Below are 23,707 nucleotides of genomic sequence, written 5' to 3' on the forward strand. Positions count from 1 at the left end.
TTTTCAATATTATAATTTTCTCTTCCGATGTGACAATGGGTTCAACTCGAGAGTATACTCATAACCAAATAGAAGAAGATAGATAGCCAGATCTAGGTGGATTAGTTTTCTTGCCCTCTTTAATAATCAGCAAAAGTGTAAGTTCCTAAAATGCGGTATGGTTCTCATGTACAACCTACGCATGTATAGAAATAAGTTACTACAAAAAATTATGATAGAGATATCCCAACACCTTTCCAAGCGACATTTATCCGGCACATAAACATTCAGGTATAAAAACGAAAATTACATTTACGCATCTCCACGTTTTCCTACATTTATATGTAAAGTGTTATTCATGGTCCTTCTATTTTATTGCCTTAATAAAAACGTGGAAAATAAAAATCAGAATTGGATACACACATCTTAAAGGAGTTCCGGTTAAGTTACGATCGGAAGTTCGTAAGTACAAACAACTGTACCATTGCGTGTCAAGTGCAGTAAAGTTAGGGTTCCGTAGGATTTAATATGTCACCCGTCGGAAGTAAGTCCTCGAGTTGGAAGACGCATCTTGTGTACCTTCGATGGAGTCGTATGATTCCAGGGAAGGTTCTGCCTCTCTAGGCGCCGCTGACTGGGCTGTACCTATGAACCAGCCAGCGACGAGTTTAACCCCGCGGGGTTTTACACCGTAAGGGTCCGATATAACCACCATGGACCCCATGAAAATAAGGGTTCATGTGCATAATCTGGCACACTTAAAGTTGAAAATTGCTTCCTTCCTGCGTTCTGGGTGAGCCCATCACGAAGTTCCTATAGGAATCCGCCAGGTACTTCCACGGTAGTTACAGCTGGCTGTGTTGATATTGTGTGCATAAGCGTTTCCATTACCCAGCCACCAGGCGAAGGATGGATTTTTTTTTATTGCAATAAAGTTTTAACAGGTTCCTGGTGGATAATCGTTGTCTAAATATCTTATCCTTTTTATTAACGGCTAAACGACCTGCCCAATTTCATACGTCTAATTCAGAGGTAACAACATTTTCCAACCCCAATTTTACATATCTAATTTTCGTGAAATTTAGAAAACTTATAAAATGCTGGTAATGAATTAGTGGACGTTTTGGATTTTATTTAGTTTTAAATAGTTTATTTTAGGTTATATTTATAAAACAATTAAATCCCTATTTCCATTAAATAATTATACTCTACCATTTTTTAGTTGCTTAAATATGTATCTAATTATGACAGGCCGACTAAGCGAGGCGTCTATTTGCCACTTTGCTAACGGAACCCTGATAAAAAGGCCATGTATAAAATACCTACTTACGCTTCGTTGAGAAAAAGGCGATTAAATGGCTTTGCAGCGATAAAATACCTACCAGCAGTCGTTAAAATGTATCTACTGACTTCTTGTTGTTTAAATTTTTAGTGATTTAGTTTTAGTACCAAGCTATCATAATTGAGTGAGTAGACATAATATGCTTATTATTTATGTATTATTTTAAAATATAGATATCTTCTAAGAACCAAAGTAAGAACGTACCCATCTGTTTAGTCGATGAAAGTTTTTTTCTTCAGCAAATTTAGTAAATTAGAAATAACATCGTGAGTGGGATGGCTAAAAAATGCCTGGCTAGGCTACTATTAAATAAAAACTGAATATTGCCTTTTTTTTAATACAGGTTTTTTTCATTTTTTTTAAATCAAATACAGAAAGTAAGTAGGTTATATAAGTATGTAGGTGTACATTTATATATACATATAACCGTATAAAAATATTCTATTGCACAACTAAATATAACAACAATAACAATATATAAAACAACAATACTGATAAATAAATAAATAAGTAACTACTTACTACAAGTTTTTTAAGGGTTTAAATGTATTTTGCCTCTCTTTTAGCCAACGGCAAGCCATTCCAATGCTTAACAGCCTGAATAGTGAAGGACTTGTGTCAGTGAAACCTTTAGGATCAGTTTCCTCGCAGTGCGGAGAACTTCATCCGGTCGACCTATATACTCAAATTTCTCCTTCAAGTAAAGCGGTTAATATGGTATATGGTAGAGAGTATGGCATGCTTATAACGCCATCATAATCTGAAGTCATTAAAACATTAAATTAAAATGGCAGTGGCGAATTTTGAGGAAGTGTGTGTGAAGGAGATTAAAAGAAAGAGATCTGACTGAGCTTCACATTTTAAAAATGCTTTTAGTGTAAAAATGCAATAAACTTTACTTAGGTATGTTCTTTTATTACCTATGGAACTACCTACAGAAAATACCATTAGCTTGGTATACCTACAGTTGAGGTTAGTTGTGAACACGATTTTTAGTTTAACGAAAAATATAAGACATTTTCTTAATCGACCGGTCTCTAGATAATATAGCGACCATTAAGAGATTTTCAGCCTATAAAACCTAGATAACTTTAGTCTTGATAATATCACCTACTAATGTAACAAAGTCATTTCTCTTAATAAAAAAGACATCAAGGTATTTGTAACGCCAAGGAGACACAAAAAGACTAATTTCTTAAGTGATTATAGCAGGTATAGTAGGTACCTACTTACTATATAAGTGATATTTTATGAGTTTCTGTTCTTTTGATAAGATCAATCGAAGAACCAGAATTCGGTACCGACATAGCTCAACGTGTTGCAAAGCTAAGTGGCAATGTTCAGGGCCCATGAGTCGGAAAACCGATGAATGTTGTAGACTCAAGGGTGAAGTAGGAGGGAGTAGAGCCTCGTAGAGAAATGACGTCAATCGTTAAGTAAGTTTTCTTTAAATTCCTTTCTGCGTCAACGTTACACTTTAAACTCGTGGACAGGTTTGTTTCGCTTCGTGCTTAAGTTACGAAATTATATTTATATCGTTGGAACCCGACATTGCTGTTTCTTTTATTCGAGTGCTGACTACTCACAGTGACGCTGTGTTTTAAACTGTTATATTTGTTGGTTTTTCTCAAAGAGCGTGCTTGAACGTGGCTGGACCATAAATCAATAAATTCGTCTTTTTTGGCTGTTCTCAGGGTAGGTTAAATCGCGTGAAAGTCCATATTAAATTCTTCATAAACCAACGTAGCTGGATACCTTAAATTCTCCTTCCAACCTAAAAAGTTAGTCAGTCATTTACCATTGCTTACCCAGCGCAATTAACTAGTTTTTACTGATGCTAATGCCACACATCTCTCAAATAAACTGTTCCTACGGGATGCTTAAAAAAAATTCAACTCGAATGAACTCGCCAGCAACAGCGAGTTTATTATAGGATAAATAGTAAAACTCATGTTGAATAATCAGATTTGCATATCAAAAGTTATGCCTGACGCAAATTACTCTACAACTGATAATACCTAATATTAGTAATACCAACGTATTAATCTAGTAGGGGGTGATCATTAATCTAAGGCTACGAACTAATCCATCTTAAAGATGGTAAACACCCTACCCAATTTCATAACCAAGGCTAACTTTATGAGCCTTCCCTAATATTCACATCGCATGAAAACATCGTCCGATTTTATGATCTGCAAATAGCCGTTCCAATTTTATCTTATAAGCCAAACGACTATATGGTAGTAAAATGATGGATATTAAGCATTTTAATACATACATGTAGGCTTTAGCTTAGACCGAAAGACTGTTTCTGAGCTGGTAACTTAGGTATTTTCCTCATGTTTCTAAAATTACATCTATACCTAAATACTTATAATGAAACCGTAACGGGTCGAATTTTGTACATTGAACATATTTAAAAGAAATTTGGAGGGCTCTCTATAATCGAAACTTAAGCCAAAACTGTTTTTTTTTTTAATTTATGCCTGTTTGTCTGTCTGTCTGTATCATGGCCGCGCATCACACTGAAACTATTGAACGAATTCAAATGAACTTTGCACGATTTGAGTTCATACTACGTACCTACACATAGGATAATTTTTATGCCAAAATGCAGCTCAGTTCCTCTAGGAGAGGGGATGAATTGGTTTGACGATTTTACACAATACCTCCGTAAAATGTTAACCGATTTATAAAAATCTTTTTGTACTGGGTAGGTTATACTATCACCTTATATTTACCTAAATTTAGTGTTGATATGATAAAAAATATAAGAGATAAAGGACAGAAGTCTTGAGCTTAATGATACTGAGTACCTATTGGTTTAATAAAAGTCTTACTCCTTAATAGGTTAGTCCTTACCATCTTAGCATCATTCCCTACCACCAGGTGAGATTGTAGACAAAGGCTAACTAGTATAGGAAAAAAAGTGCTTTACGAGGTACGAGGCTGCTACTGGACAACGCCGATCTCTTAACTCGTGAAACGGAGCTAGCTACTGAGAATCGCTAAATCATTTTTGGGTCATATAATATGAAACCCATATTCAAATATGTTAACCACTAGGTATATTATTGAGACAGCTTCGCCCGCGTAAGTAACGGGTTGCAGCGTACTGCTACATAGGCTATACTTAACTCATAAATCAGATTCCGAACGTAAAGTTTTTTCAATCGTACTGGAAGTGCAAAATTTGAACAAACGACCGGCGGGCGAATAATATATCAGTTCTTGCGGTTAGAGTTTAAACCTTCAATCACGTAAACATTGTCAATAGCAAATTTCCGTCCCGTGGACCTACTCCAGTTTTGCCTTATTTTAAATACATTGAATTAACTATAACAAATGACTGCCCTTGCCCAAAAAAGAGCCCTTTTACCTTCGCTCCCTCTTTCCAGGGTGTATCCGTGCCAGGGTTGCTTACAACCATATTGAGCTCTTGGGTATCAACATCTCCTCCAATCTTAACTATGGGAAAAGTATCGAGTATAACGTCAAAACTGATGCTAAAAAACTTGGTATCCTTAACAAGGTTAAGCGGGATTTCACGCCGGGACAACTTCTTACACTTTACCAGGCTCATATCCCAACCAGCATGGAATACTGTAGTCATCTGTGGGATGGCTCTGCCTAGTACCAGACTGAAGCCTTAGACTCGGTGGATTCTCGCGCCAGAAGAATCATCGGCAGGATATAGTTTGCCGAGTGTGCTCACGAACTTCATAATCTTGTTAATCCGGCACCATTCTTCCACAGAACAGCCAGACGCCGTGAAAGGCATCCTTATGTGGTTGACATACAGGCAAAACGCACGAAGCGCTTTTTATTTACTCGCTTTACTTTTTCTAATACGGACCTCTAAAGTTTGGAACGTTCTTCCGGCTTCTGTGTTTCGTGATATACAACTTGAATGCCTTCAAGGCAAGAGTGAATTGGCATTTTTTAGGCAAGCGCGCCCCAATTTAGACCGCATCATTGCTTTACATAAGGCATGATAAAAAAAACGTGTTCTCGATAGGGTTATAATTAACCACGACCGAAGCCTCCCACCAGATCCGAGAAGTCAAAAAATTATAAATTATAAAATTGCCTCTGCCGGTTTTCGAACCCGAGCAGCTTCTAAAATGAGTAATGGCTGCTACGATAAATAACTCTTTCATTAATACTTAGTTTATTTGAATATACTCATACTTGGATGATATTAGGTTACTAAGATTGGCTGTTTTAATGGTTTCATATTATGGGAGTATATAAAGTATTGAATGCAACTGTTGATAATTAGGTATTAAAAAACTAATGTGATATTATATATCACATTCGTGTTTTAATACCCTTTATATAATAAAGGGTATTAAAACAGTTGCATAAATAGCTAATAATATACAGATAAACGCGAAGATACTGAAAACCATTCATGTTCATCATACAAACATTTCCAGTTGTGGGGATCGATCTTGGACTCAGAAATCAGGGACACTGCCCACTGCGCCAATCGGCACTCAAATTTAAATATATATGGGAAACTATAGTCGTAAAAATGTAATAGGCCCGTTTTGACATTTGTGATAGACCATAGAATGTAACTTGGAACGAAACTGTAAGAAACAATAAAATAAAAATAAATTACATGCAGTGTTTTAAAAAATACGCCAATTTTTTTGGGACGTTAAATAATATGAAAGAATATATTGCGAGTATTCTTTTTGCGCTTACTTTATAATTGTTATTGCAATTATAATTGCATGCAATTTATAATTGTTGCGAAACGTTCCGAAAACAGTTACGTTCTCAGTCTTTTTTTTTTTATACTAGAGCTGTAACCATTTTTTTACTGAATATCGAAATTAAATATTTTGTAGTTATCTTTACTGCAAAGAATGAGCTTGGTTCTCAAAATGGGTTCTAAATAATGAGTCTGAGATGATGTATCTGACCAAGCGGCACATGACTGAAGCGTCCCCGCGCGCATTGCGCAGTTTTTCGTTCCTCATCTTGTAAAGTTGACTGTGCGCTCGTTTAAGTTTGATATATATTGTTTACTATTACGTTAACTATGGCTCTTCTATTTTGGACATTAATTAAAACATAGTGATTTGACTCGATTTTTGTGTTTGTTGTTATTTAGTACTAACTCTGTTTCAACATGTTGAAAAGTGGACGTATAATCAACAGCCAGTCACGCGTATTGCTTGTGAAGTTCAAGGAATACTTTGAACAAACGAACACTTTACAATACATAATAATATCAATCAAGTACTGATACAAACTTGAATTGATTTATCGTGAGTATCGAGTCTCAAGTCTTATGGTTCCATAACTAGTTACGTCGCGATGACAAATGTCAAAACGGGCCTATTACATTTTTACGACTATAATGAAAAGATAACTTTTAATTCAATCAAACATGTTTATTACTTTCTACATATAACATGGAACATTCGATAAGCTGGTAAATTTTAACAACTACGAGTATTGGTTGGTAGTTTACGTACTGAAAAAGTGCTGCCTGCGTATAAGGTAGCTTTTCTAATGTCGATGGTGTGCATAAGTGCGACTCGTTTCACAATCGCTACATTACGCGTTTTTATTACACAGGCCTGTTTTATTTTTTATTTATTTATGTGCATCAGGCAACAAGGCCCATATAAATACTATAGAAAACCAAAAATACAAAAGCAAAAGATAATTAAATAAGAAAAACAATAAATTATATTTGACAATATTTAAGAACAAATGGGGTCACGGATTACTTCATGTTATTACAATTGGTTGGCAAATTTTTTTAACGTACTTTTTATACAAAAACAGAAATATATAAAAATATAATCATATCTTTAATAGAGTGTTAGTGATACATTTTTAAAAGAAACTATTAACCTATAAAGACGACAGGTTGCAAACATGTCGAAAAATTTACGCAACATGGGAGCTGTAGCATTTATTTTCAGTATGTAACTTCGATATTACTTAAACAATGCTCCTATAAAATTAAAATTATTCAATAAATTAAGTATGCTTTTACACATTCGCACCAGTAGCTACAAAGATGTGGCGAATGTTTAAACTTCTTATTTTTTATCTCAGTAGGTAATATAAAATTAGGTAAAAACAATAGAAAGTTGCCATTTAATACCCAGTCCAATCTTGTGTTGATTGTACCAAATAGGTTACACAATACTAATTATGAGTTTAACAGGTTATATGCTAGCGTCTTTCCATAAATTATAAGTATTTTTATATCCATCGTTTTGAATTTTTTTTTTTTTTGACGCTTGCATATGCATTGATCAATATACAGTACAACATATACGCGTCAAGTACGGCAACAAAAAATGTAGCTTAAAGCACAATTTCATAACAAAGCAGTGACAATTCACGCTTTGCAATACGTCTAACACTTTGTTAAAACTTGAACAAAACTAAACATATTAGTTGGTTTTTGTAGTTACAGTATAAGTAATCAGTGGTACAGTCTATACATGGTTAAATCAAAAATACCGGAAACCTCTTGGTATTGTAGTTCTTATCACTAAAACTAACAACTTTTATGTACGACTTTTCAAAATTCAGTATTAATTTATTTCTTACAAAAAAGTTATAAATCAAAATTACAAATGTTATTTCTGTAGTGATATTACACATGAAACCAAATACATGCCCCTGTTGCCAAACCGCTGCGTGCACGCACGATAGAGTCGTCGATATTGAATATTGAATATTCCACAAACTATAGAGTTAAAAATCAAAAAACGTAGAACACTTGTTAGTTTTAAAGTAAAAAGGCCGAGAGCTTTCTCGTATTTTTTATTTAACCCTTTATATTCAGTCTGATTTTTAGACGCCTTAAAGTTCACACATGCGCGTAGTTCACAGCGTTTAAATAGAGAAGTCAGAATTCCTTTCGGGTGCCCGTAAATGAACTTGCGCATAGTTCACGGCGGACGAAAAGATTACTTAATACTTAAATAGCTACAGTTGTGTACGCAAGTGCGGATGTATCTCGACAATGAATTCTTAAGTATAGTTTTTTTGATTGCGTCAAGTAAAAATAGGTTCCTTACCTTTTTACAATTGCATGCCAATAAATGTGCTAGATAATATGCATAAATATAAGTAATGATATATTTATTTTATGGGTGTATGTATATCTGCACCACCAAACTATTTTCTGTATATCTTTTCTTCGCCATTTGTTGCCTGGAAGAAATCGCTATGAAGCGATAAGGCCGCCAAATTGTATACGTTGTTTTGTTATAATTTTCCTTTTTTTATGTACTTTTGTGGTGTGCAATAAAAGTATATCTATTCATTCATAAACCAGGCTAAAAAATGACATCATTATGTCATATGTTATTTGATGAATTGTAAAATGCCCACTGCGCAGTAAGGCCCTCAAGTCCGTTAACGAGATACGATATGTATTTAATATTAGGCGTTAATTTTTGACAGATAACCATGAGTAAAACAGCAGAAACTTTTTCTCTTAGATTTTGTATCGGGCTGCTGATCTAGTTGATTATTGGTCGAAGGCTTTTGTACACTGCGCAGCTTTACGCCTTAGTATTATATTATAAAAACGTGTTCAGATTGGACTACTAATTTTGCGACCATTTTACGCAAGTCACGACATCGGATGTGTTTCTTTCAAGAAATCTAGTGAAACTTACCTAATGTAAGTTCAAGAAATTACATAGACAAAAATCTAAATGCAGATACAAATTTGCGTAGACATCAATTAATAATTTGTAGATTAAGGTTCCCTCTAACTACATAAGCGTGTAATTGGCATAGGCATAGGACAGAGATACGAATGGCTAAAGGTACATATAAAAATATGGGATAATTTCATAGACATCGATCTATAATGTGTGGATAAAGGTTGTCTATCAATACACAAGTTCATTAATAAATATGAAAGTGGTAAACAAGCTTACTCCGATAAACATCTAATCTATATATATATAATGAAAATGGTCTTCGTTTGAGGCTCAATCACGCCTAAACCACTGATCGTATCGACATGAAACTACCACCATTCGATGCGAAATTTTTCCTAGATGGTTTATGGCTATCTATTTTTTGAATTCCAACATTCCTTCATTTTTTTATTGCTGTTTTACTTTTATGAACATTTATCCCGCTAATAAAAACAAAAGATAAGCATTTTCTCTTGATTCTTTTGTTTTCATGGATTTCAACAGAGTGTATTAAACGGATTATGGTTGTTTACATTCAGCTAAGAATCTACTCACGGTAGTGGAGAACGGCTGGACTAATTGGGCTTTTTTTTATCTTCAGAATTGTCAGGAGAAAGTTTTGTATGTAAGAAAATTTTAAAAAAGCCCGATAAAAAGTTAAAAATTTCGATGATAATCGAAGAATTCCCATCTATATAGTCACTCACCACGAAATCTCGGGAACCATAAGACTTAGAAACGTGAAACTTGGTAGGAATATTACTTTTGCTATGTAGAGGTCAGCTATGAATAGATTTTAAGAAATTCATTCCCCAAAGGGGATTGCGGGGGCGTTAACAATGAACAATTCCCGTTTTTAAACTATAGCTCCTATAGACTTCAAATTTGGTAGGAATCTTCTGTAAGAGGTGTAGAAATAGGCTATGAACGAATTTTACGATAGGTGACCCCACAGGGGGTTGCGGGGGTGGGTATTAACAATTAATATTTTTAATTTTCCAGCTAAAGCTCCTACAAGCTCCAAATTTTGTAGGAATTTTCTATAAGTGATGTAAAAATGATTTATGAACAAATTTTACGATATCCCACCCCAAAGAAGATTGCGGGGGCGTTAACAATAAAAATTTTCAATTTCCAAGCGATAGCTTCTATAGACTCCAAATTTAGTGAGAGTATTCTATATGTAATATAAAAATGATCTTCGAGCGGATTTTACAATTAATCACCTCCAATAAGGTTCGCGGGGGTGGGTGTTAACAATAAAAAATTTCAATTTCGAAATATAGCTTCTAAAAATTCTAAATATGGTAGGAATCTTTTATTATTCACATAAAGAACATCTCAAAATGGATTTCAATAAAGTCTACTTCCGACAGGAATTGCGGGGGTGGGTGTTAAAATCTAAAATGTTTATTTCTAACCTGTAACTTCTACAGACTCCAAATTTGGTGGGGATCTTCGTGTATGTAGGGATATTCGTGTATTTCCTTACAACAATCGTCTTTTTGGCAGCGGAGAAAAAGTCATTGAGAGGTTCCAAAAACTTAACTTTACATGTAGCTATCCAATCAACGGACTAAGAATTTTACATTCATTTTACTTTTGCAGACTACATAACCGACGAATTCTTTTATTGCGGGATCGCGGAAATGTAACAGATTAAAATGAATGCATTTTCCAAGCACATGAGATGTGGAAAAGAAATTTAGTTACTTATTCCAATAGAATTCATAAAAAACATGCACAATTAATTTTCTATAAAAAATTGATGTCACGGAGAAAATTTAGTTAACAGAAAATTCGTCGCACTTGAACCTAGACAGATTTCAACTTCACATATGAGACTTGCAATGACTTTAACTTAAACTTTCAATGCTCATTTCAAATTTTTTTCTTCATGTCAATTATTATTAATTTTTGGAAGAAAGGCACGGAAATGTTATAATGATTGCACATTGAAAGTTACAATGAATATTAGTGAGAAAAATCACCTGGATGAAAGATACAGGCTAAATCGATGGAATTTGGAATTTGAGTAAGTCTAAACAATATCGATGCTTACAGTTCTATCCGCGGGGCCTATTTATGTTCATACAAAAATAAAAAAAAAGGAGAATAATAAAAATATAAAAAAAAAAAATAAAAATGAAACATAAAATGTAATTTATTTCCTTTTTCAATTCGCCCATTGAAGCAGGCTGGAAACGGCTAGTAATATTTATAAAATATAAGATAGTTTTCATAGACATCGATTTATAGTTTGCGAATTAAGGAATTTGCCCACTACACATGATCACAATCATGTAAGTGTGGCACACAGAACAAAGATACAAATATCTAACCATAGATATTAACATATGAGATAGTTTTCATAGACATCGATCTATCATGTGTGGATAAAGGTCCTCTAGCACTACACAAGTTCATAAATAAATATGTAAGTCGTACACACAAATATCTAACAATAGATACTAGCCTATGAGCAGTGGCTTGCACTTCATACATACACAAAAGCACAGCTTACCATATAATTGATATAATAATTCTTGTAGGAGCAGGATTTTTGCCATTTATGCAATTTTCCTACCGTATGCATCCCCTGGTAAGAAACCCATTGCACGCCACTGCCTATGAGATAGTTTCAAAGACATCAATCTATCATGCGCGGTTAGAGATCGCGGATCACTACACAAGTTCTTATATAAATGCTATTCAAAACTACTCCAATAAACAAATGTATACGAGATAGTTTTCATTCATATTAATTTATCATTATGGATTAAGGATTTCGCCCACAACGCAGAATAAATAAAAGTACTTATATTTTCTTTTTTTCTATGTTTATAGACGCGATGTTGGTAAGCGATGATGCAGCCTAAGGTGGAGCGCGCTTGCCTAGAAGATGCCTATTCACTCTTGATTTGAAGGTACTCATATAGTAGGTACTGGGGAAAATGGAAGCTGGAAAGGCATTCCAGATCCTAGCAGTACGGATCAGAACCGAAGATGCGAAGCGCTTTGTACGCGTCCACGGTATCGACCATATAGGGATACAGATCCTTAAGATGCCTAGCGGTTCAATGGTAACAAAATAGATATAAAAATATCGGATATTTTTCAAAGCATCTAAATACAACAATTATGTTAATTAGAATCTACACAGGCTCGCGCTACGAAGTGGCTTAATAATGATAAGAGATTAGTATAAATCAAAGCCACATGTATTACCGAGGTGCTAAGCGTACTACAATAATTTTTTTTGTAGGTTCACAAAACTTACAGAAGAAAAAAGAAAAATCGATTCTTCTTTTGCTTGTTTGTTGTTATACTTAGATTTGCATTGAGTTACTTAACACAATAGACAACATCAAATACTACGAATAAACTTAAAATCATTCTCATTTGGTTTTAACATCAACCCGTGTCACATGTGCGCGCACTTTTGTTGCCCTCCGAAAGCTTCACTCCGAAATATAACGTCTAAAAATACACACATCAGCGTTGAACCTGCTCATTCTTTATAACTTTCCAATCGTAACATACACGTTAATATTACCAGTAACAAAGATGTGCTGAAACTTTGCTTCACATTGCATTTCGCACGCAGGCAAGATTTCAGTCTTGTTCACGTAGCTTTTTGAAGCCATTTTGAAGTAGTTTAAACCGCCACTAAAACATATTAGTGTTCAAACACTCACAATGGCACTAAGTTGGCCGGACTGAATAAAGTCACTATTGAAAGGCCAGTTTTTAGGAATTAAATGTTGATACTGTACAATTGTACATGGTATATACCCTAACTTTTGGTAGAGCAAACTTTAGGCCGGTCAACTCACGTCAATGTACGTGTGGCTGACTGTAATGTATTGGTTTTGAGCCGATCTAGTGTGCGATGGCTCTTATTCTACAATAACATTTTTTTTATACTATTAATTTATTCACTGCTTATTGGCTTAGCTGCATTTGATTTTGCTTCCTCGGTCTCCATTGACACGCCCTCCTTGGCGGTCACTGATTTCTTACTCTGTAACAATTAAAAAGTAACAATGAGTAGTCATTTACGACCAAAATAAATAAACTGTCTAATCCAAAATTTTCAGAAATCAGATATAGTTTTTATATTTTAGGTGATAAATGACGGAGACAAGCAGATGGCCCAACCGGTGGTATAACCATCGCCTAAAAACACAGCATCTCTTCAGAGGTTATACGTGGAACATCACCATATCGACCCATAATTAAAACGTAAATAACTTAGGAGGTGCGTGCCGGGATTCGAACTCGGCCCCCAGAAAGTGAAGACGAGCTCCTACCCACTGCGCTATCACTGCTTAAAGATCCATATCAGTTTAATATAAGAATATCCCAAAAATATATCCAAATTCCACGCGGCTCAATTTTGTCGTATACCTAGCAAATACCTCCAAACCGCACGGTCGGTTACTTAGTGCAGACAGAATTAGTTTTGAATACATTTTAGTTCCTTTATTTGTTTACGTTTTGTAAGTTGCTTCAATGAATGTGTTCTACTCGAGCGAATCGATAACAAGGTCAGCGCAAGGTGAACGGGTAAAAGCATGCAAAAAATATTTAAACGCTTAAGCAACGCCACGCTATGATGGCGGGAATGAAGTTAGTCTTTTTAAATGTCTAATCTTCGTAAAGCTGTCTGGTAAAGAGTTATTCTGAAGCTTAATACCGACGCTTACTATAGTTAAATTTTAATACTATAAGTGTTTTGTATCAGAATTACATATAATTTTCCTTTGTTTAGCACGTCCCAGTAACTACGTCATATCGAGCCATTACGGCCGGGTCGGTGTAACTGACCACTTGCTGTACTAGCCTTTATACTTTTCCATACCATTTAAATGTCTAGTCCGTCATTATTTTATAAGGCTTGTAATCTAGTATCTAGGAAGCATGTAAAGGGATTTAAATAAGGGACATTGAGCATCTGTCTATCTCGCTTCAACGTATGATGGCCCGTGAAGCGCGAACCATAGAGTATAAATTGATTTAAATTCCTTCAAAACTCATCATCGAAACATTTTATTGTATTGTTATTGATATTAATTAGTAGTACCATAATCGATATATCGACACACGTGTCTCATATGACTTTTTCAAAGACACGTTTGATGGCGTGTCAACTCTCGTGCCTCGGGGAGTACTCTGTAAGCCTACGGGTTTACTATAATGTGATAGTATCTAATTATGCGCGCATTGGAGCAGCACGGAAGTTCTTAGTTCCAAATGTATCATATGAGAAGAGGAGCGGAAGCTTTTGAACAACAGTGGGACATTAATAGGCTAGGGAGATTTGGCACTTATACAACGTGTAACGGAATTACGAAATAAATTTGAAGGATGCATAAGTATATTTCATAAGCATTCACCCTGTAAAAATTTTAAATCAAAAGGAGCATATTTATTTTTCCATAAAAACGAATTCAAAATATTTTAAGGGTTTACTTATGACAACCCTATTGAAGATAAAAGACCGACACGCGCATTATACCTACGCTACACGACGCGTACCTAATAAAGTGACAGGAGTCACATGATTTTAATTATGCATGTGATGTTAGGACTGTTTCCGAGTTCTGGCAGTGGTTTATTTAAAAACTATTAAATTTTCGTTTAGTACATAATGTACCTTTAAAGCCTGTGAAGTATAATTTCGGTTTTCATTTACACGAATAAAACCTCTTATCGGCTTCGGCATCGTACTGGAACTCTAAATAGACTGTTCAAGGAGTATCTCTTAAAGAGGTTTGAGTGGAAACCATCTCCGCGGCGTAAGCACTTCTGGCTTCTGGTTTTCCTCTTAACACTGTTTTATGTATATATTAAGGTTAATTTGAATAAAAATGTATACGTATGCTGTATATAAATATATAGGGCTAGTCTGCCTATGCAATATCAAAACGCATAGTTTAAAAAATATATATATATATATGTATATAAAGTATAAAAATATTTCACTTATTTATGCTAAAATTTTTCGGTCACACCGTCCCTCGTTTTTCTGTTACAAAACAGTTTAATAATTTCACGACAAACGCACTCTAGAAATACACGTCAGCGACTGGTGCGGGGCGTCGAAAATAGGGGGGTGTTCTATTCCCCCCAGTGCTAGCGGCCCGCACTGGCTTGGCTTGGAAAACTATACGAAGCCTATACCAAGCTTTGGCTCTGTATACACTGTACACGCAGAAATATTCGCACTAAAATCAGGAACATACTACATACTCGTAGGTTGGGATAGAGAACACGCAGATAAAGTTGCGAACAAATAAAAAGTATACCTTAGTCCCTTTTTCCTTGACTTCTCCGTTTTTTTGTTCCCTGTCTTGTGTATTTGTCTCCATGTCCTCATTATTACCTATCACTGCGTTCTCATTTTTCTCTGCCACATCATTAGTGCTATTGGTTTCCATAGCATTGCTGCTCCCTCGTTTGTTTTTCTTGTTGTGCTTGGCCTCAAATTTTTCTATAAAATCTCCTTGATTCACATAATCAGCTGGCATTTCTTCAAGGTATCCTGGATGCATTGTGATCTCTGTAATAAAAAATAATTATATTTGGCTAATAATTATGAAGTCATCAGAGGCCGTGTTTACCATCAATCACTTCCAAGTAATGTAAAAAAAAAATGTACAAACAATTTCATATATTATGTTATAAGTCAATCTGATTTGTACGGAGCTATAGTTGCTTTATAGATCTAGTTTGGAGTAGCTATAGTTACGTTTAAGTTTAAGAATGTAGTTATCGCCATGATTTCACTACCATTAAGTACACATTTTCTTATGAACGCATCAGCAGGGTTTTTTGAATAAAGAATATTAATTGACTTTGACTTTAAACGAGCAAGTCTTTCTAAACAGCAATATGAAAATGCATAGTTTAAAAAAAAATTAAAGCCGTCCCGGTTATTTACACTAATTTGTGATAATAGTAGTTAAAGCCCACCAACCCGAATTGCTCACCAGTGCATAGAGAAAATTCTCAAAAATACAAATAGAATAAAGGGTAAGGAGAAGGTACAATTATGCTTGGTAGGTGGTAAACATATATATGTATATATGTTTTACATAAACATAAAAATAAACAAACAACGAACACAATAAGCAACCAAAAATTAAACATACAACAATAAAGTATAGAAGTAATAATGTATACCTTCCCCAAGCACCTCAGGTATCATGTATGGGTAAAGCCAGCCCACTAGTGGAGTTTGACCTGCGACGTAGTGCGCCTTCTTGTGGTAGAACAGCAAGCCATCCAGTGGAGGAAAATTATCTTTAAAGTATGGGTAAGAGCTCAGCATGCTGTAAGAAATTACAAACCTTAATTGTTATTTATGCAACTGTTGTATTTATGTTATATAAGGGGTATTAAAACACGAATGTGTGTGTGGGTTTATTGATAATAGTATCACATGAGTGTTTTAATACCTAAAAAAATTAAGATCCTGTACATAAAGTCTATGTCTAAGAGATCTTTATCTAGACCCATAAAATGAATTTTCTATAGAGAATTCTGAAACATCTGCTAACATTAAACTAGCCAGTCCTAGTAACCTAATATGATCCATTGTTTTCTTGATTTTTCCGGTAGTAGTTTGTTTCAAAAGTCTTTTGCAACATTTAAAATATCTGGTGGTGGGCTGTCAAAACTTGAATTGCTAATTTTTTGAAACCAAAGCAATAAAAATATTCAAGAAGAATGGCGGAGATTCGAATCACTTACTGTTTTTTACGGCGCGCGACGTGTTGGTAATGAGACGCGCGTGATTGACAATGTTCTTTTTTTGAAATTTATACGAATACCACGCATCGAGTTTTGCAGTATTATTGTGACTGTCTGTTGAGAAAATCCTTGGCGCAGAAGAGATCGAATCAAAAAACTAAGGAATGTTATTACGAAATTCGATACATTAATTCATCCCTTTGGGTTATATTATGGTTATTAGGACATCGGGCGTTTTAATGTTGGCAAAAAGATGACGGTATCACAATCTTTTATAGAGGATTTAAAGCATGGGAGTAGAGAAACGTTTTTATAGAACTTTAGAAATTTCTGTATTTACTTCTATACTGATATTATAAAACTAAAGAGTCGGTTTGTTGAGCACGCTAATCTCAGGTATTACTGTTTGAAATTGGCTCAGTATTTATGTGATAAATAGTCAATTTATCGCGGATGGCTATAGGTATACAACGTGTAACCGAATTACGAAACACTGTTCCTCAGTGTCTTTATTTTTAGAGAGTGATTCCTCAGGAAATATCCTTATTTCCTAAGGAATCACTCTGTAAAAAAAGATAAATATTAAATCAAAAGAAGCATATTTATTTTTCCATACAAACTAATTGAAAAAGTGTTTACTTTATGACAACTTTATTAAAGATAAAAGACCGAAACGCGCATAGTACCTACGTTATGCGATGCGTACCTAATAAAGTGACAGAAATCACTTGATTTTAATTTTGCATGTGATGTTAGGGCTGCATCTGATTTCTTTCACTAAAAAGTATAACAGTGCTTTACTTAAAAACCTCGGTTTCATTTAGGTACATGTTATATAAGATCACGCTACGACCAATAATAATTCAGGCATTCCGCATTTGTATAACTCTATTGCTGATAAAGTGCTTTGAAGGATTAGACGATGCCTTTAATAATTAGATATGTATGTAATAATTTCGGGTTTAACCAGCAAGATTTGTATCTGCATCTCTCCTCTCATTCACAATTGTGACTAGACAGTTGTGACTATCATCTTTATGTCAAACCCTTACCGGCCCACAAGGCACGGGTCGCCTTCCACAATGACAGGGATTAAGGCCGTAGTCCACAACACTGTCCGAGTGCGGAATGGTGGACTTCACACACCTTTGAAAACATTTTGGAGAATTGTCAGGCATACAGGTTTCCTAATTATGTTTACCTACACCGTTGAAGTATTTCATTGCTGAAAACGCATTTAACTAAGAAAAGTTAGAGGTGTGTGTGCGGTTCGACCTCGTTCGCAATTCGTTGATCTAACAAATATGTAACATATACTTAAAGAAAATCTTGTTTTTTTATTCCTATTTTTAAAACATTTTTTTTTTTTGACATAATACTCACAAGCTAAGGTAATGTGTTGTGCAGGGCATCATAGGAAGTATATCGATTATAACTTTGTTTTTATTATTGATAGTTTTCGTATCAGGAAAATCTTCCAGCTGGGTCTGCATCCAATATCGACGAAATTCAGTCTGTAATAAGAGCGTTTATTAAAAGCACTACAGATCATACATACAGTAAAAATGTAACAACCTTACAAAACATGGCATAACGGCGGAATAGTAATTACAGCGTCTTGTTTCGGTCTAACATTTGAAAGGTACTTTCAGTTGTGTGAGACAAGACTTCCGACGCTATGCCATGTTTATTATTAAGGCCCATCATAAGGTCATAAATTAAAAATAATTTCTGGATCAAAGCTTACTTAACAACGAAAATGTAAGGTATCTGTTACCCCCGAAATCGTCATCGCTTTTTTCCGGGATAAAAAACACCTATCGTACCTATGTTCCAGGATGTAAACCGAGCGCAATTTCGCAGAAATCGGCTTATGCATTGTTAACAAAGACAATTTTCTTATCCGTCGGTCACATTACCTATGGTGTGAATGAAATTGCTGTTTGTACATCTCCAACATGCAAGCTATATATTTGGTGCAGTGGTTAGGCAAACATAAACTATGTTGTATAGAAAAATAAATAAAACAAACAGACAAACTACAACAAAGTTTTGGGTGCACTGACTGCATAAGAATGATACAACGATATAAAGAATTTCTTTGCATTGTACCAAAATTGCGTGGCAAATTTTCAGCTAAGGTCAATTAGCTGATTGATTAGATTTTTACACGATGATGATCATTCAATTCGATACTTATAAACAGGCCCCAAAGCTAGTAACCCCGACTAAAATCCTGCGATAAAAAAAAAAATTAGAGAAACTTAAAATATAGAACACCAGGAGAAATTGATTGAAAAAAGGGCGGGAAACTTCGCACATGGCAAACGCGCCCCCCCCCCCCCCCCAAACCCCTCCTCAAATTTACCGCAAACTCGCCCCGAAAAGGACTGGTGTTGCCTATACTGTACATACCGCAATACCAGCGTCACTCCCACCGCAGCTAGCCGCCTATATAGGCAAGTTCTTCAAAATATTATACTGTAAATTTTAATCTTTTATCGTGAACTCACCCATACAAACAGTCAACCAATATGAGAATGACACCAACACTATAACATGCACATTGCAAACAACACCAACCCAAAACACAATAAACCCAAAGAAAAATCTGAAAAAAACGGCGTCTGCCATGCTGTAAGAATATACTTATTTACTGTGACTAAAGGCCCCTTCCGATTCTGGCAGATGGGTTTGTTTTAGTTGTTGAATGTTGTTAATTAATCAACTATAAATTTGTGAAAATAATAGTAAAATATATATATATTAAAAAGAAGACTTACCTCACCATCTGTCATAGGTTGGTTATTCCAAGCAAGCAAATCCACAATGTACAATGTGTTTGAAGGCTGATAGTAAAAGCAATCTAATACACAACAATGTTTGCGATAAAAATTGTACGGATTTCCACCTGGTAGGCCAGTGTAGCGCTCAAATTTAAATTGGCCATACTTTGTGTAGAATTTTGTTATACCCTGTAAAAGGAAAATAACAATTATTTATTTTTAGGCAATCACAAGGTCCCACAACATTGAATGAGTTAGTTTTAAAATAGAAATCGTATGTACGTGTTTACATGTTAAAAAAAATGTTGTTCATCATCATCATAACTTTAACCGATTGACGTTATCAGCTGGGCATAGATCTTTTGTAGGGAATTCCTAAATCTTAAAAAACATAAATATTAATAATAAAAATTATGCTATTGTGAGAGAGTAAGATTGCAGTCAATGGCTAACTTGTAGCATAACAAATATAAAAAGATACATAAATCAGAGTAGCAGTAGATTTACAACTTTGTCTAAGATATCAGTATATTACTCATCGTTAAACAAATTAAGCAGATACAAGATGCGACATACTGATAAAACTTACGTTATTCGCAATAACAAGCAGCCTCACACCCTTTGGGCAGGGTACCACGAACCAATTTTTTTCAAAATCACTTGGCTTCTCAATCATCCACTCAGACAACATCAATACATTGCTGTATTTGAGGCAGGTTTTGTGGAATCCGGCCACATAAACTTTTGGACTGTACGGACCCTGTCGAGAAAGAAATAATTAAGCACCATTTTATTGATATTTATACTATTTTTCTTTTAAATAGTATTAACTGATGGGGACCAACATTTGGCTCACCTGATGGTTACTGGGAAATTATCACCTATAAATAGAGCAAGATTTTGCAGAGCAAGCCCAACCTATCCTAAAAAGTACCGAGCTGTGTTCATCTACCTAAGGCGTAAGTTTAAAGCCTCTTGGGCCTGAAATTACACTGGCACCACACTCTTCAAACCAGAACACAAAATTCAGCTAGGCAACAGAAGTAAGGCGGCGGCAGTAGGACTTCCCCAGGAGGGCTCTGCCACATAGAGATCAACTACTACTTAAAACACTTTACGCTAATCTTATAAAGTTAAATAATATTTATTTTTCTTGTTGTAAGTCAGAATATACTAATATCAGAAACTAATAATCATAGAAAATTGGTGACTACCTGGTTATGAGAGAATAAAATATAGCGCTTGAAGTTCATTATTTATTTGACCAATATATAAAATAACCAATGAAAAAATCATTGGTTATTTCAAAGTAATTTGAATCCATTCAAAATCAAAAATATATCAACAGATAAAAATATTTACAGTTAAATTTTTATGTGCTTATGATGCATAACATATTAAAACAGAATCTTTAGTTCGCAATGCAATGCACAACAACAAAAAAGTCTTAATAATTTTAAAATTTACATTACCTTCTCTTGTGTATTGAATAGGTTGTTATTGTCTTCAACAGCATTAACAAGTTCCAAAATACCACGGAACCTATCTATTTTGTTGTTTCTATTGCTGCAATGGTGATAAAAATGAAATGTAGAGTGGCTACTTTATGAAAGTGAAGGCTAAAACTATAATGTGAACATTTCAATTTTCATTATGAAAAGAATCCCATCCACATTGATTCTGACATTCATCACAGCGTGTTCAAAAAACGTGGTAGGTATGCACAGGCCATAACAAAGTGTGACAAACACATTTATCTCATAACAACATCAGTGTGGGTTGGATCCTTTTTGTTTAATTGCTTATTTATATTAACTTCAAAAATGAATTGGTGACATCCTAGTGGGACAGGTGACCGACTGGTGCAGTGGGCAGCACCCTGACTTTCTGAATCCAAGGCTGAGGGTTTGATTCCCACAACTGGAAAATGTTTGTGTGATGAACATAAATGTTTTTTGGTGTCTGGGTGTTTATTTCTATATTATAAGTTTTTATGTATATAACCATTACACAAGCTAAACCTACTCGGGGAAGATGGCAGTGTGTTTATTGTCTGAGTATATTTATTTATTAATTATTATTAAGTGACTATAACTCCCTTTCAGGAGGCTAATGTTTGATCCCTTGCATGTATTAATGGTGAAAGAAAAACATTGTGGGAGGACCTGTATGCCTGACGATACTAATGTTATCAAATGCATGTGATGTGTAGCAATCTGCACTCGGCAAGCAGCCTAAACCTTTCTCATTCTGAGAGGAGACAGATGGCTTTTGGTCAGCTGGTATTGGTTTGGTTATGGATTTATCATAATGGTAATAATAATTCTTCCATTTAACTGAATCAGTTTTAGAGTTAGTAACACTTGTGATTAAAGTTATAAATCTTATAAGATGTTGTCTTACATTGTAAAGACAACATCTCCTGAGGATTGAGAAGAGTGTGGTGTGTAAAAGTGTGTGTGGCATATAAAAATAACTGATTACTAGGGTGGTATGCCTGTTCAACAGTGCAAATCAAACAGTGTTGTTTATGCAATAATATTTAAATCTAAATAGGAATATTGATATTTAAATGACTTTAGAAGTTTAACTTAACCTGTCCGCCATATCTTGGAGAGCAAATTAATTTGCCGGTAATATGCTTCGTCTCCTAAGTGATTCAGACCTTACACCGACTACCCTGCCCAAAAAGATTGGCAGATTTTTAATCTCACACCATTATGTTAATGAAAATAATCCAGACCGACAACATAAAGGTCTCCAGGGAATGGTACAAAATAAAGGATGTGTTGTAATATCGTGATCTGTATTAAAGTATTCTACAACTCACCAGAGGCAGGTTTTTATGGCATATGGAGACTATTATTACTTTTAGGCATAATTACTTAATTTGAATAACAAAATATTTATTTACGCTTTCTGAGTCTCCAACAGCTCAGCTCGCCTTTCTTCCTGGCTTCCTGATTTACCCCAGTTCTTGTAAAGCCCTTCATAACTTTTCTCCTGAGATTCTGTAGCTTCGAGATTCGAAAGTGCTCTCTCCAAAATTTCCAAGTCGTCTTCCATTTTTAAGTAGTCAGTATAAACTTAAATAAAATACCTTAACAAAACAAGTTTAATCTTTTCTACTACCTATTTTACAATCCAAAATATAATAATTTATCACGAACATTCACAAACCGGCAGAACAGACTGTTTACATATTTTTATGCCAAATGCTTATCAAATGCTAATGTCAAACTGTGAGTTGTGACAACCGATAAAATGAGATAGTTTACAGACAATTTTATTGGTTTCGTCGTTGTTATGTTGTTTATATCCTCTTTGGTCATCGTTATTTATTTAAACTCTTGTAGTATGTTGGTTTGGTTGTAGAATTCACGCTTTTCTCGTTTATTACAAACTTAGAGCTTATTTTATTCTGAGTTTTCCAAGAAAGTGGAGCCAACCAAAATTTAAGGTCAGTCGGCTGGAGTAATTTAAAACCAGGTTTTTAAATCTTTTAAACGAATCCATCTTTAATTATTATGATTAATATTTTATTGATTCTTAAAAGCAATTCAAAATTAATTAAAGAATATATTGTTTAAGATTCATTCCTACACGATTGTTATGATATTCAAATAGCGACCTGCCCCGGCTTCGCACGGGTGCAATACTAATTATTACTAATGTAGTTTGGAGGGCTTAATAATATTATTATGATTAATTCAAAGCTTTTTAAAAACAAACTCAAGCCCGCCAACCACTGCTCAACCAACCAGGGACGAGTGCTCGGCACGCCAGCGGCTCTGTTTCTTTATTTTAAATCTTTGATATCCTCTCACATACTCATTTTAATGATATGGCGTAGTGGACAATTTTGTATCTTATGCATTTTATTGGATAAGGAATAATACTGTATTGTTTAATTAAAATAGCTTAGTAATTTTTTTTGTAAATCTTTAAAGAAGAAAATTGTTGCTTTGGCGATAATATAATCAAAGACTTTTTAATTGATCTTTTTAAGACTATGCTCTAGTTCAGACATGCGGGAACTGTGATGGAAAATTGTGATGCTATTCAGACACCTGCGGTTATTATGCAATTTTGGTGCGGGAATAACGTCAGTTATATGAAAACCCGCACCTTCCCCTAATCGGCTT

General features: G+C 34.7%; 1 protein-coding gene across 1 annotated transcript; it reads right to left on the bottom strand.

The window, feature by feature from the left end:
* Window positions 1-11,973: 11,973 nt before the first annotated feature.
* Window positions 11,974-22,740, bottom strand: LOC120634706 (snurportin-1). The gene is made up of 8 exons (XM_039905479.1): window positions 22,477-22,740; window positions 21,035-21,128; window positions 20,152-20,322; window positions 19,560-19,751; window positions 18,160-18,290; window positions 16,207-16,355; window positions 15,330-15,583; window positions 11,974-13,042 (listed from the first exon to the last, which is right to left on the bottom strand). Exons 1-8 carry the CDS (start codon window positions 22,626-22,628, stop codon window positions 12,953-12,955), a joined length of 1,233 nt encoding a protein of 410 aa, XP_039761413.1. The 5' UTR covers window positions 22,629-22,740; the 3' UTR covers window positions 11,974-12,952.
* Window positions 22,741-23,707: the final 967 nt, after the last annotated feature.

The sequence above is a fragment of the Pararge aegeria genome, chromosome 2 (genome assembly GCF_905163445.1).
Source record: "Pararge aegeria chromosome 2, ilParAegt1.1, whole genome shotgun sequence".
NCBI classification, from domain to species: domain Eukaryota; kingdom Metazoa; phylum Arthropoda; class Insecta; order Lepidoptera; family Nymphalidae; genus Pararge; species Pararge aegeria.